The sequence below is a fragment of the Nilaparvata lugens genome, chromosome 5 (assembly GCF_014356525.2).
Source record: "Nilaparvata lugens isolate BPH chromosome 5, ASM1435652v1, whole genome shotgun sequence".
Classification (NCBI taxonomy): domain Eukaryota; kingdom Metazoa; phylum Arthropoda; class Insecta; order Hemiptera; family Delphacidae; genus Nilaparvata; species Nilaparvata lugens.
In genome coordinates this window covers 10,633,853-10,648,770 of record NC_052508.1, presented here as the reverse complement: position 1 = coordinate 10,648,770, position 14,918 = coordinate 10,633,853, and the positions used below count along the sequence as shown (strand labels likewise).

General features: G+C 32.4%; 1 protein-coding gene across 1 annotated transcript in view; it reads left to right on the top strand.

The window, feature by feature from the left end:
• The window catches only part of LOC120351563 (WASH complex subunit 5-like), a 42,215-nt gene extending 32,892 nt beyond the window's left edge, over nt 1–9,323 (top strand). The window contains exons 15-21 of the mRNA XM_039429370.1: nt 1,096–1,361; nt 1,956–2,148; nt 2,830–3,047; nt 6,835–6,926; nt 7,763–7,827; nt 8,938–9,150; nt 9,295–9,323. Of these exons, the coding sequence (XP_039285304.1) occupies nt 1,096–1,361; nt 1,956–2,148; nt 2,830–3,047; nt 6,835–6,926; nt 7,763–7,827; nt 8,938–9,097 (994 nt within the window). The 3' untranslated portion in view covers nt 9,098–9,150; nt 9,295–9,323. The remainder of the gene's footprint in view (nt 1–1,095; nt 1,362–1,955; nt 2,149–2,829; nt 3,048–6,834; nt 6,927–7,762; nt 7,828–8,937; nt 9,151–9,294) is intronic.
• Nucleotides 9,324–14,918: the final 5,595 nt, after the last annotated feature.

Below are 14,918 nucleotides of genomic sequence, written 5' to 3'. Positions count from 1 at the left end.
CAGAGAATCTGTAGTCCTATCATTTCTACTGACTCAATAACGTATATCGTAGTGTAGTTCAAGAAGAGACATTACATTATACTAGAAGTAGAGAAGTATAGTGAGGTCCACGTAAAGGTGCATTCTCTTTTTTGCGTAAACTTCCGCAGTCGACGACGACAAGCATTGTTGTCATTCATATCGTGCAAATTTAAAGTGTGCTAAAACAGCTGATCAAATAACTTTTCAATATCGGGCCACCGAGCTTCGCTCGTTATTTTTATTATTTATTGAAAAACAGAACCATAGCCTACTACGGATAGAGTAAGCCATGACAGAACACAATTCTCTCAAATGATCGTGTTTATATTTTACAGCTGGCTATACATCAGCTTAGGAATTTCGGGGATGCGATATTTTGATTTTTTACAGAATCACTCTCTCACTTTTTACTATCCACAGACGATGAAAGTCTCAGCTGTTTCAGCCAAGGATGAATTATCCTTTTAATGTCGTTCAGCGAGTTTTCCCAAGGATGAGACCTAGTGCAATCGAATCTTTATATCATAAACCTACTATGTTCCAAATTTCGTGAAAATCGTTAGAGCCGTTTTTGAGATCTGTTGAACATAAATAACCAGATATAAAATTATAAAAATATAAACAGATATACAGAAATTGCTCGCTTAATATAGTAGGATTATTTTTGCTTATCATTCAAGAATCAAAACATTTCCAATAATAGCAACATAATTGCCTTTTAAAAGTATAAACTCAAGATCCCCGATTAAAACATAATTGAACATAATCTTTTAGGTTATTTAGACAAATAGAAATCTACCCAATGTGAGATCCTCACCCTGTCGTGGTCGACGACGGCATTTACACACAAACGAATACCCAGCTTAAGTAGAAGAATGAGAAGTATTATACTACTTATTCTTATCTCTCTTCAACTGGAAGAAAAATAATAATAAGTATCATAGTTTTTCTCATCATGATGGATGATGATGAGTTTTTCTCATCTTTTTTAACCGTCATATTCATCTCCTCCTCCGTCTTTTTCTTTTATCTTCTCCTTCAAAATAGAATTGATTTGCTTTGTTTTGGGCACAGGAGCACAGTGTACGCAGAATCGGCGGTGGCCTGGTTCGACCAGCGAACGCAGAAGGAGGTGGTCAACTTGAAGTTCTTTGGCACGATTCAGCGGGCAGTGAGCACGTGTGGCCTGACCGGTCTCGACCGCCTCATCTGCTTCATGATTGTCACCGAGATGCACAACTTCATGAACCTCCTACAGAAGAAGGTGTTGCGGGAGAAGGCCTGGCTGGAAGCCATGTCCGAGATCGCCAAGGCGTTGAGTCCTAACTTCCTCAATATTGGTGAGTTCAGTACACCATTGAATTTTCATAACGAATTTATGCTATAGAATAAAGATAGCATATAAAGATATCCCATGGTATATGTCGTTTATGTCTCAAATTTCAAGCTGATTTTTGTTAACTCAAACCGATTACTGTCAACTGCTGTCTATTATTACTGTTTTGGACGGGTGAGAGTGTAAAGGTGCGTACAGATATACGCGCCGCGAACATTAGCAATTCACTTTTAATCAGCTGACTATATCTGTATTTTTACAGAAACGGTAAGATACAGAATAATATAAAGATATAAAAAAGCATGGCATCAGCTGATTAAAAGTGAATTGCTCATGTTCGCGGCGCGTAAATCTGTACACACCTTAATACACTTGATAATGGCTCTTGTAGAGTTGAAATTAGTAGTGTTGTAATAAAATAAAGGGTGCTTGATAATTTTTCTCATGTTTTATGTCCCTTGATCCATATTCTTGTAATAATATTTGTTTTAACTCGTCTTTTTGAATTTTTTATTTTGCAGCAATCAATGCTCTTTGGTGACGAACTTTACTATGATTTTCTCAATTTTATAATTTATAAACTTGTATTTAATTGCAGGAAACCCGGGCAAAACGTACTTGCAACTGGTGAACCGGTGCATGAACTTACACCGCATTTGGCCGCAATACTTGGACTGTGTGTTGCGTGTGGGGCAGTTGCAATTGCTCAGGAAACATATTTTCTATCAGCTCAACACATCATGCAAGTTTGAGTCAAAACATCTCGCCGCTGCCTTGGAAACGCTGAATGAGTGAGTTCTATTGTAGAGAAAAGCTGACAGCATAAGAAGATATCCCATTGTTTGTAGAATTCATTCAAAGTTTGGAAGTTTTGTATCAAATTGTGGTGTTGTGTTTCAAGTTGAGATGATACTGTATCATATTGTTAAGGTATTTTATGTGCTACAAAAAGTGATCATGTAGAAATTTGTCGAACTTGTCATGTGTTATAGATAAAACTATTTGAAATAGGCTTTTCAATGAATCAATATTCAAGTGAGTACACTTATTTGTAATTTTTTTATTCACCTTTGAAATGTGTTCAATAATTTATGCTCACTCATTTTTGACGTACCGTACTGAAAACTGGACATACTGATCTTGCCTACCTGGGCTTGTTCTTGATCAACTGATATCTTGATGAAATGAAGGTCACCCGTTAAAAAACTGAATTGTTTTTCTTCAGTCTCAAAGCATTGCTATGTTTTCTTTCTGACGTGTCAAATACTAACAAGCATTGCTTGATTTTGTAGTGACGAAGAAGAAACTGAACTGAACTAAACTCTCTGATGCACGGGATCAATAATTAGATTTTATTATTTGAACTTACAGCAATGAATTCAATTTAAAATAATGGTTCAAGAATGATATTGTATCTCTGAATGTATAAATAAATAAATTCAGTATAATTAATGTTGTAATTAACATTGCAGGTCACTGATGAACGACATCAAGCATCAGCACAAGGATGAGAAAGCGGGCGAAGCGAGCCTGCTGGCAACTGAGTTGACCGCCTACCTGGACTGGGCGGGCATAGGGGAACCTCTCTCCAAGATCTACCTGACCACCCGGAATCCGCCCTACTTCTCTCTCATGTCGTTCCTCTTTGTCATCTCCCAGCTTTCCAGAATGCAGTTTGTCACCAATATTGGTTAGTATGCACTACAGTAACTATATTACCCACAGTATGGCCATTGACTGTCACGCTTCTGATTAGTGAGCTCGGTCACATGGTACAAATCCGCTATTAAGATTCCAAACAAACATTAAAGTCCTATCTTATAGCATTAGAAATTTGGAACTTATCACTTCTTTTACCGATTGTAAACATATTTTGAACTCACGATGAGTTTGATATATCATTTTCGAAGGGAAATTGATTATACTTTAATATAGGCAATAAAGAAAATTTTAAAAACACTAATAAAGCTTGAAACATTAATTTTCCTTCCTTCGGACTCATCGCAGACCATTTCTAGAGCTTTCGCGGACAACTTATTGGGAACCAGTGATCTAGATAAATATGCAGAAAGATAAATTTCAATTTTATTGTATTTCCTCATCCAATTTATTGGATCGAACTACAAATAATCCAATTTCAAAATACTTTTTGCGGCTCAATTAAATATAACATCTTATGAAATTTTTAACTGTGATTAAGTGCTGATTAAGTAGTACGTCATGACTTCTATTATTGATTCTCTTCAGTACTGAGTACCCTACCCTAACATGTTCAATAATTGGTCAATAGTTATTGATATAATATGGATTTAGAGTTGCATTACCACGAGCTTAAGATTTGAAATATCACTAAATATGAATAATAATGATTATGGGCTATGTGTTTTCTTTTTCAATTGCTTACAAATCATTAAGTAGAACTATGGCTAGAACAATTGGCTTTTCCTCAGTTTATATCCAATGTTGTGTTTACAATATTTTTTCTATGAATCTACGAATCACTATTTCAAGTTCTAAAACTATATTGGGATTATAGAAAAAACATTAAAGAAATTATTTGGAAGTTAATAATCACAAAAATATGCATTAATAATTAAAGGCAAGCGATTTTACTTATAATCGCCTATAAGCTCCATTGTAAAATATTTGGAATCTCATGGCGGCGGCGGGAAAAAAATTTCCAATGGCCATACTGTGGGTAATAACTTATAGTTACTGTAGTATGCACAAAAAAGCTGTTAGAGAAATATGTTATACCAGAAATTGGACCTATAGTGAGATCCACGTTATAATGGCAACATTTGATTAACAATGGTGTTGCTATCCTTGTCAATCATCCCACAAAGCAGAGAGCGCTATCCTTTTTCTAGCTCCGCAACGTTGCCTGATCGTTTTTTTTAATTTAGAAATAATGAAACAGTGTGGATGGGCATCAGATTGAATTGAAAAACTCTAGTGTAGGTAGAGAAATACTCGCGTTCACATGGTGTAGCGTCGGTGTACCGTTCATAGTGGGTCTGCAGACTTTGCGCAGACACTTTCACCCGACTCAATAATCATTCTATTACTGTATTTTTCAGCTACTCTTGTATATAAATGAACATAGAAATCCAAGTACCCTTTTTAAAATTGTCTACTCACAACATGTATCGACTATATGATTATTTATTTATTTGTTCATACAATTACAAATTATAATGAATATGATCGGGATAGAACAACAGGCATAGCCCAAAACTATTCTGTTCCCAATTTTGATAAATAATAAAATGAATAATAAATGATGTTGTGGAATTTCTCCATGTTAAGGTGAAATAAAAAGATGTTGTCAATTCCACAAAGTTTTTATTTGAGTCCAAACTAGTTTCGATACAGTCTACCACTGATGATGATGCCAAGTGCATAGAAACTAGTTTGGACTCAAATAAAAACTTTGTGGAATTGACAACATCTTTTTATTTCACTTTAATAATAAAATGTCCGAAAAAATAGGTTATGTTCTTACTTGAGGAAAGTTAAACTTTAATTTCTGTCCAAAAATATATATGAGTTAGAAATTTTGAATTTATAATGTTTAAAATACCAAATTATAGTCAAATATTGTACTTAATATCACCGCACTTTGAATAAATTAAGTTACCGTATTTCAGAAAATTTTGAAGCCAAAAATATACACACAACTTTTCACTAGGCACAAACGCTGAATTAATGATGCCATTATAAAGTCAATATCGGGGACCGAGCTTCGCTCTGGAGTACAAAAACATAAAAAATTTATTACGAAAGAAGAAATTATAATAACATTCATACAGAAATGTATCTTACAGTAAATTGAGATTAATTCCCAGAGGAATGCAAAAATTTCCCTCACAAAGGCCCAGTTGCACAAAAGCCGGTTAAATTTTAATCATGATTAACTTCACGTGAACCAAATAAGATAGGACCATTTCAAAAAGATGGATCTATTGGAATTAATCACGATTGAAAATAACTCTGCTTTTTTGCAACCGGCACTAGAGTACCTGATTGAATGATTACAAAAACTCGCTCACTTACTTCCATCGCCAACAGACGACGAAATAATTATTATCAGCTGTTTTTCCAAGGATGAATAATAATTATCCTTTTAATGTCCTCCAGCGAGTTTTCCCAGGGATGAGACCTAGAGAAATCGAATCTTTATATTATAAACCCTACTATGTTCTGAATTTCGTGAGAATCGTTAGAGCCGTTTTCGAGATCCGGTGAAATACAAACATCTAAACATATAAAAAGAAGTTGCTCGTTTAAGAGCATAGGATGACTAACGTCTAGTGATTCAATTCAATTCAGTTTATTTCTGAAAAACATAATACGCGAATAAAATTACAACATATTTTGGAATCCCCCTACTAGAATATCCATCTGTGTGTAGGGGGGGGGGTAGTTCCACTTTATACATAAATAAGCTTAATCTGCTCATAGAAGTAAATAATAGAGAATACACTTATATTATGGATGTATTATTAATATTCTGATTATAAAATAGATAATATATTGTGCTGATGTATATTTAAGATTGAGTATGTAGGAATAAGTACGGTATACTTAATACATTGATTGATTAAAAGAATAAAGAAGAAAAAACAATTTTATTGAAGACCGCAGTGGCAGGGATTCCAGAAATTCCCAGAAGAGAGCATGAAAAAAGCATAAACCAGAAAGGCAAAACAGTCAAATCGGTTATATCAATGATAAAATAAATACCAATCAATTGTCTGGAAACCTTGAAGTCGTGTTGGTCACCAAGCATAACTTATCACTTAATAATGGCATCATATAGTCGAAACATGCTGTGAGTAAAAAATTTTAAAAAGGGTAACTTAGATCTCTAATTTCATTTTTATTCTATTACTGTATTTCCTCTTATCGTGTTATACCCACGACTAGAGAAATTATTATTATATTCTTGTAAAATGATATATTTCTTACACTTTTTTATCCTATAAATTCTAATCTTATGTTATGTTTGAAGGGACAGATTCAAGGATCAAAAGATTATTTATATCTATTTATTCATATGGCTTTTATCGGCAGAGACATTCTTTTGAATGTTCTGCCTCGCCCTATTACCCATTGTTATTTCCTATTAACACTCAAGTTTATAGGTTATATATTGGGTTCTTCATTTTTCTCACTAAAAATTTGCACTTTCACTTCCTGAATTTCTATTTTATAAAGTTAAAATTAAGAAAACTTATTTCTAAACACAAATTCACATTTAAAAAGCAATCAAATATAAAATGTTGATGATATGAAGCTGAAAATTTCAAATTACAAATTGTTCTATGGTATCAAAGGTTCAAAGAACCTCACACTTCAACCGGAGATTATTATGTGCCTTAAGTACGTTAGTTGGGCAAACCAATACCTGTGTCCTTTACAATATTCTAATCTCACATTCACATTACACACTAAATTATTTTTCAATTTGACAGGTAATCTAGTATGGAAAAAGACAGGCGAACCTTTGGACGGTGTACCGTTCGTAGTGGGTCTGCAGACACTCTTCAGACACTTACATCCACAGGTCAGGTCTCAGTTACTTCTGTACTTGGGCCAGTATGTCAACTCCCATATAAATGCATCTGTCAGGTAAGTCAGCTTAACGTTTTGTTTCAAACTGTACGTTAGTGTTACTGATTCGTTTCTGGGTTTCGAAAGAGAGAATTGATTTGATTTTGAAACTACTTTATTGACTCACTTTTCCAAACCAAAAATGGATAGCTATCTGGGCTTGAGTAATCGTATCATACTAAATTGAGGTGATGAATAATCTTACTAAATTCAGATGATCAAGGTTAAATTAAAACTCCAATCATAGCCTAATCGGAAGTGTACTTAGTTTATACCTTCAATAGGTTTACAGATGGAAATAAATTGAAAGTTCATTTCTTCAAATGCTAATTAATGAATAATTGTTATTAAACGAAAATCCCAATCCGTTTAATAATTATTATTCATTAATCAACATTTGAACAAATGCAACTTCCAATTTATTTCCATCTGTAGACTGGCTGGCCGCTATCGCTTTGTATAAAATGAGCGCTGCTATCCAGAGATTTTTCATTTAGGTGTAAGAGTAAGCATTCCTGACCGGCAATTAGGAGGTACTGGGTACTGGGACAAATAATTTTTGTATTGTAGCGCTCATCGAATTTCCATCTAGCTGTTTACCCTGTTGTTAATACTTGCAGTAACAGAAGTCTTCAGGGTTATTTACACCATTTAATGGGGATTATCGTTTAATAATAATTATTCAATAGATTTTTCAAAATGAAATTAAGTCACATTGTAATGAATAAAATACTATCATTTTATTTCTTTGTTTGTCTGCAGACACTCTTCAGACACTTACATCCTCAGGTCAGGTCTCAGTTACTGCTCTACCTGGGCCAGTATGTCAACTCCCATATAAATGCATCTGTCAGGTAAGTCAGCTTACACGTTTTGTTTCAAGCTGTATGTCAGTGTTACTGATTCGTTTCTGAGTTTCGAAAGAGAGAATTGATTTGATTTTGAAACTACTTTATTGTCTCACTTTTTCAAACCAAAAATGGATAGCACGCTGTCTGGGCTTGAGTAATGTTATCGTACTAAATTGAGGTGATGAATAATCTTTCTAAATTCAGATGATCAAGGTTAAATTAAAACTACAATCATGGCCTAATCGGAAGTGTACTTAGTTTATACCTTCAATAGGTTTACAGATGGAAATAAATTGGAAGTTCATTTCTTCAAATGCTAATTAATGAATAATTGTTATTAAACGAAAATCCCAATCCGTTTAATAATTATTATTCATTAATTAGCATTTGAACAAATGTAACTTCCAGTTTATTTTCGCTTATTAATTTATTATCGCTTTGTAAAAAATGAGCGCTGCTATCCAGAGATTTTTCATTTAGGTGTAAGAGTAAGCATTACTGACTGGCAATTAGGAGGTACTGGGTTCTGGGACAAATAATTTTTCTATAGTAGCGCTCATCGAATTTCCATCTAGCTTTTTACCCTGTTGTTAATACTTGCAATAGCAGAAGTCTTCGGGGTGATTTACACCATTTAATTGGGATTATCGTTTAATAATAATTATTCAATAGATTTTTCAAAATGAAATTAACTCACATTGTAATGAATAAAATACTATCATTTTATTTCTTTGTTTGTCTCACATGGACATTATTGGACAATGGGGCTTAATCTGGTTGATATTGCAAAACTGACTCTAGTACATTGTTATCAAATCATTGATTATTAATTTTCCTACCCTCACTCAATGACTTGATTTTGATCTGATCTGATTTGGTTTTAGATCAAATGTTGTTTTCTTCTAATCGTAATAATTATTTTAAATAAAAAGCAGTTGTGGGCGAATACATGTTGTTTACACCTGGATTGTATCTATTGTCTATGAATAAATAAATAAATAAATGATTATTTATTATTTGTATTTGTATGAATATGAAAATTAATAAGAAATAAAACTTGTTCGAATGATACGTGAAAAATAGTTTTTTAATTCCAAATTTTCTTATTTCCAGCTCCGGAAACAAAGTGACTGATTTATCTTCCGAGGTGACAGTAACTATCGCTTTTCTGAAAAGCTTTTGTTCCTACTCTGGTCTGCCAAGGACTGCCATCACTGAACACATTCCTGACCCTATCATCGATTTATTCTCCAATGGTTTCAATATTATTTAGAATTATTTTTGTTGTTAAATTATTTTTTGTTAGGCCCATTCGATGCTTCAATTATTATTCCAATTGGTAATTGTATTTTATTCTATTAATCGATGCTTCGAATATTATTTTAAATAATGTATGCTATCATATTTCATTGGATTATTCCAATTGTTCCAGTAAGTATATTTATTTATTGTATCTTCGAAGCTTCAAACATTATTTTAAATAATGTATGTTATCTTATTTCAATAGATTATTCCAATTGTTTCAGTGATTCTATTCTATTGTATTATTCGATGCTTCAAAAAATTATTTTAAATGTATGTTATTGTATTTCAATAGATTATTCCAATTTTTTCCAGTGATTATATTCTATTGTATTATTCGATGCTTCAAAAAATTATTTTAAATGTATGTTATATCGTATTTCAATAGATTATTCCAATTGCTCCAGTAGTTATATTTAATCCTATTATTCGAAGCTTCAATTATTAGTTTAAATGATGTCTGTTAACATATTTAATTCGATTAGCCCAATTGTTCAGTGATTATATTTTTTTGAATTATATTATTCGATGCTTCAATTATTATTTTAAATGATATCTGTTAAAATATTTAATTCGATTATCCCAATTGTTCCAGTGATTATACTCTATTGTATTATTCGATGCTTCAAATATTATTTGAAATAATGTATGTTATTGAATTCTCATTGTTATATTATACTGTATACATTTACATATTATTTTAGGCATAGTGCAATAACTAAGTTATACTTGTATGCTTTACTTGTTAATTATTCCTCATGTTTGTTGTCGTCTTCATATTTTTAACTCTATATTCTACTAAAATAGTTTTGTTTAGCTATAGCAGTATACTTGTAGCTCTCTTATACTCTCAATCAATTATTGTGATAATAATATGATTTGTATTTAGGATAGCGCTTGTAATGTTTTATACATATTTGTTATTTTGTCAGTGAACAAATAAATATTGTTATACAAACAAAGTTTATTTTCCAATGCCAAATGCTGTAAATTGTAATCAAGTTTTAGATTGAGTTAATTTTAATTGAATTTTTATTAAAAAATGTCAATTTCCTATTGTTCAACCACCACTGTAATATATAAAATATTGTAACTTCTTTTTTACAGTAGATGAAAAGCATGAAATTGTGTATTTTTTAAGACAAAAATAATCTCATAAAATCAATATTATTCCGGTTCGTATGTCACTCTTTCTATTGCTAACTTTTTCACTCTCTCTCTCACTGATCTCTCTCCCCCCCTCTCTACCACCCTCTCACTCTCACTATATCTCTCTCATTCTCACTATCACTCTCTCTCTCTCTCTTTCTCTGATCTCTCTCGCTCTCACTCTCTCAGATGGCTTCAATTGTTTTACGATCCTAAATCGTAAACATCTTGGAAAAAATGGAGCAACTGATTGTTATAGTGAGCAGGTAATTGTCCCAAGCCAGGTAAACGACCCAACTATGGAATTTAGAAAAGCTATTGTTCTTTTACTGCCGAGATGTCGTTCTGAATATAATTATTTCGAAAGAAATTAGTTCAAGTTTATAAAAATGTGCCAGTAGAGCGAACTGCAATGGATCCGATAATTTTCAAAGTTATTGGAAAAATTGTGTGCTTTCTACAACCGGTGATTGGTGCACTGGCTACCTACTTTCAAACTATAATAAAACACCATAGACCAAAGAAGAAGAAGAAGAAGAAGTAAAGAAGAAGAAGAAAAGGGTGATGAGGAAGAAGGGGGAAAAGAGGAAGAAGGAGGAAAAGAGGAAGATACTCTTTCTCTCTCTTCTTCCTCTCTTATCTCTCTCTCTTTTTTTAATGTTTCAATATAATGTTATATTAAATATAATGTTTATAAATGCAATAGGTCTTTCAAGACCTGCCATGTGATAAATAAATCAATCAATCTTTCCTCTTTTTCTCTCACCCCTTTTCTCTCTTCTTTTTCTCTCTCTCCTCTCTGGAAGAGCAGTAATATGAGGCGAAGAAGGAATATACAGATAATATGGAGAAAAGGAGAAGAAAATAAAACTCAAAGAATAAGATAAATGAGAAAAAAATAAACTCCAAGAAAAAGAAAGAGGAGGAGAAGAAGAGGAAGGAGAACCTCGAAGAAAAAGAAGCAGCAAGAGGAGAAGGAGAAGAAGAATGAGAAACAGAAGGAGTGGGAAAAGAAGAAGAATGCAGGAGAAGATGCGTTAGAATTAGAAAATAGAGAGGACGAAAAAGAAGAAGAATAAGACAACGAATAATGAAGAGAAGAAAGAAAAAGAAGATTGACTGATTTCTTTTATTAAGGGCGAAGTTAGGACTCCAGGTCCTCTCTGCCACACAACCCTTTACATTTCATACAAATACAAATAGATACTATCGATAACAAAATCAAGATTAAGAAGGAGATGCAGAAGTAGAAGAAAAATTAGGAGAAGGAAATAAAGAAGTAGAAAGAAGAAGGAGGTAGGGAAGTGAAGGTGACTGGGGTAGTGGAGTGAGTTGAGTGGATGGTGAACGAGAAGAAGGAATGAGAAGATGAGAAAAAAGTTAAGAATAAGAAGCAGAAGACGAAGATGCAAAAGAATCGGTGGTGGTAGAAGCAGAATAAGAATAGAAACAGAAGTAGAAGAAGAATTAAGAGGAAAAGAAGAAGAGAAACGAATAGAAGAAGAAGCAGTGGAAGAGAAGATTGATTGATTATATGCCTTTATTAGGGCGGAGTTAGAAAGAGAGTTAGAAGAATGAGAAGAAGAAGGAGGATTAGGATATAAGAATAAGAAAAAGGGAGAGGAGAAGAAGAAGAATTAGGAGGAAGAGAAGAAAAAGCAGTGGAAGAGAAAAAATAAAAGGATGAGAAGAAGAAGGAGGATTAGAAAGTAAGAAGAATGATGAGAAGGAGAAAAAATGGTAGAAAAATAATAAGAAGGATAAGCATAAGAAAAAGGGAGAGGAGAAAGGAAGAAAAGAAGAAGCAGTGGAAGAGAAGAAATAGAAGGATGAGAAGAAGAAGGAGGATTAGAAAGTAAGAAGAATGATGAGAAGGAGAAAAAATGGAAAATAATAAGAAGGATAAGCATAAGAAAAAGGGAGAGGAGAAGAAAAATAGATGGAGGTGTTGATGGAGAGGAATAGAAGTAATAGAAGAAGGCAGCAAATAAGAATGAGAAGAAAGAGAAGAAAAGGGAGAGGAATGGTTGCTGTAAGAACCAGGATAAGAATAGAAACAGAAGTAGAAGAAGAATTAAGAGGAAAAGAAGAAGAGAAACGAATAGAAGAAGAAGCAGTGGAAGAGAAGATTGATTGATTATATGCCTTTATTAGGGCGGAGTTAGAAAGAGAGTTAGAAGAATGAGAAGAAGAAGGAGGATTAGGATATAAGAATAAGAAAAAGGGAGAGGAGAAGAAGAAGAATTAGGAGGAAGAGAAGAAAAAGCAGTGGAAGAGAAAAAATAAAAGGATGAGAAGAAGAAGGAGGATTAGAAAGTAAGAAGAATGATGAGAAGGAGAAAAAAATGGTAGAAAAATAATAAGAAGGATAAGCATAAGAAAAAGGGAGAGGAGAAAGGAAGAAAAGAAGAAGCAGTGGAAGAGAAGAAATAGAAGGATGAGAAGAGGAAGGAGGATGAGAAGGAGAAAGAAATGGAAAATATTAAGAAGAATAAGAAAAAGGGAGAGGAGAAGAAAAATAGATGGAGGTGTTGATGGAGAGGAATAGAAGTAATAGAAGAAGGCAGCAAATAAGAATGAGAAGAAAGAGAAGAAAAGGGAGAGGAATTGGTTGCTGTAAGAACCAGGATAAGAAGGAAAAATGAGAAAGAAAGTAAGAATACTTTCTTACTTCTGTAATAAAACTTTGACATTGCTATAAATGTGGCAGATGATGTGAAAAATTGTTCAGTTGCTGGAGGATATTTGAACAGCTCTTTTCTCTACAAGGAAGATCTTCACTAGATTTTTGAAAAGTCATTCAGGCTATTAGAACAGATCCTTGCATTCAGGGTTGATTTGTAGATATTTGATATATTTATTAATAATAATCACTTTCAAAATCATAGATACTACATTATTTTGTATAAATGTTATCAAGAAGGATATCTGTAGGCTTCTAAAAATTTCAGAAATAATAATTTGAAACGTTATACAGGATATTCTAACAGATTTTTGCAGGATTGATAATAAATCGGTTTTTTAGAAATTGGTTATTGATTATTTGAAAACCATGAGCGAGTTCTTAAGTTTTGTTTGTGTGTCGCTTGCATTTATGTTTGGTATTAGGCCCACTGATTGCAGCCAACATTTGACGGCGGTTGATCAGAATGATTTGAATTTGTCGAATAATCACACTGATGTCGATTTGGAAAAAATGGTGAGTGAAAAATATTATTTTCTCAATTTTGGTTAGATTTGATCATTTTATTTGTGTGATGATTTTTAAATCGTTTATTCAATTCTATTTGTTAATAAAAAGACGTTTATCAATTCTATTTATTGAATGAAAAAGACTAAGAAATTGTCAAAAAACCACTGATTTATTGATAATTAGAAAGACCGGTTTCGGTTATTACACCATTGTCAATCTCTGATAAACTTAGTTTATTAGTCTAATTATCAATAAATCAGTGGTTTTAATAAAAATAACAATGGATGAAATGTTTCTTATTGATCTTTGTTATGACAATAACTCAACTGAGTTCTTGATAACAACAATTTCATTTGAATAAAAAGACTTGATATAGTTTACCAGCGATCTATCAAAAATCGAGATTCCGGTTTTGGTACACCAAATTGTTTACCAGAGATTAATAATCTAATAATGGTGTAGAAACTAAAACTGATATTTCGCTTTTTAATAATTAATCTGATTTGACAATATCCAGTATTTTTATTGAATGTGGATATTTACCACAATATTACCTTCACAGCTATTCAGAAACCAATGTCGTGATAAAATGTTTGCTTGGAAAATGCTGTTACAGTATTTTTATTTTATTATTTGATAAAATGATCAACTATTTGAAGTATTTCTTCAATAGAAACTGAAACTGGTATTTCGCTTTTTAATTAATCAGTGATTTGACAATATCCAGTATTTTTATTGAATGTGAATATTTACCACAATATTAACTTCACTGCTACTCAGAAACCAATGTCAGTGATAAAATGTTTGCTTGGAAAATGCTGTTACAGTATTTTTATTTCATTATTTGATAAAATGATCAACTATTTGAAGTATTTCTTTAAACTTAATAAATTTTCTTTCTCATTCTGCTTTACAAAATTGTAGGTCTTAATGAATTTATTGTGAACCTGCGTCTGGGGATTTTAAAGAATGATGATTATTTTGTTACCTATTTATAGAGTTTCGCTTGCACATTATTGGGGATGTCATTATTATTTTTTGTCGAGGGTGATGCTCACGTGAGATTTAGGCTTGTGCATGGATTATGAGACTGATGTTTCCTTTTTAATTCCAATTTATTATTTTTCCATAAATACTTCTGACCTGCTCCTCACAGGTTTTCTTAATTTTCGAAAATCAAGGAAGTATCAAAAACCTATTTGTAAGATGCTTGAAAATTGTCCAATGATCCTAAAATTCTTTTCAATTGCTTCTCTTTTGTGCTTATTAACAAAAAAAAAATTAAACATACCGTGTAACCTATCTATATCACTAACAGTAGAAATAAATCATACACTCTTCATTATGTCAATTTCCATTACTGGTATTTCTTTTTTAATTTCATTTATATGTATCCTTATTTCAACTACCATTCACCTACGGCCTTCCTAACTTCTTTATAACATCAAGA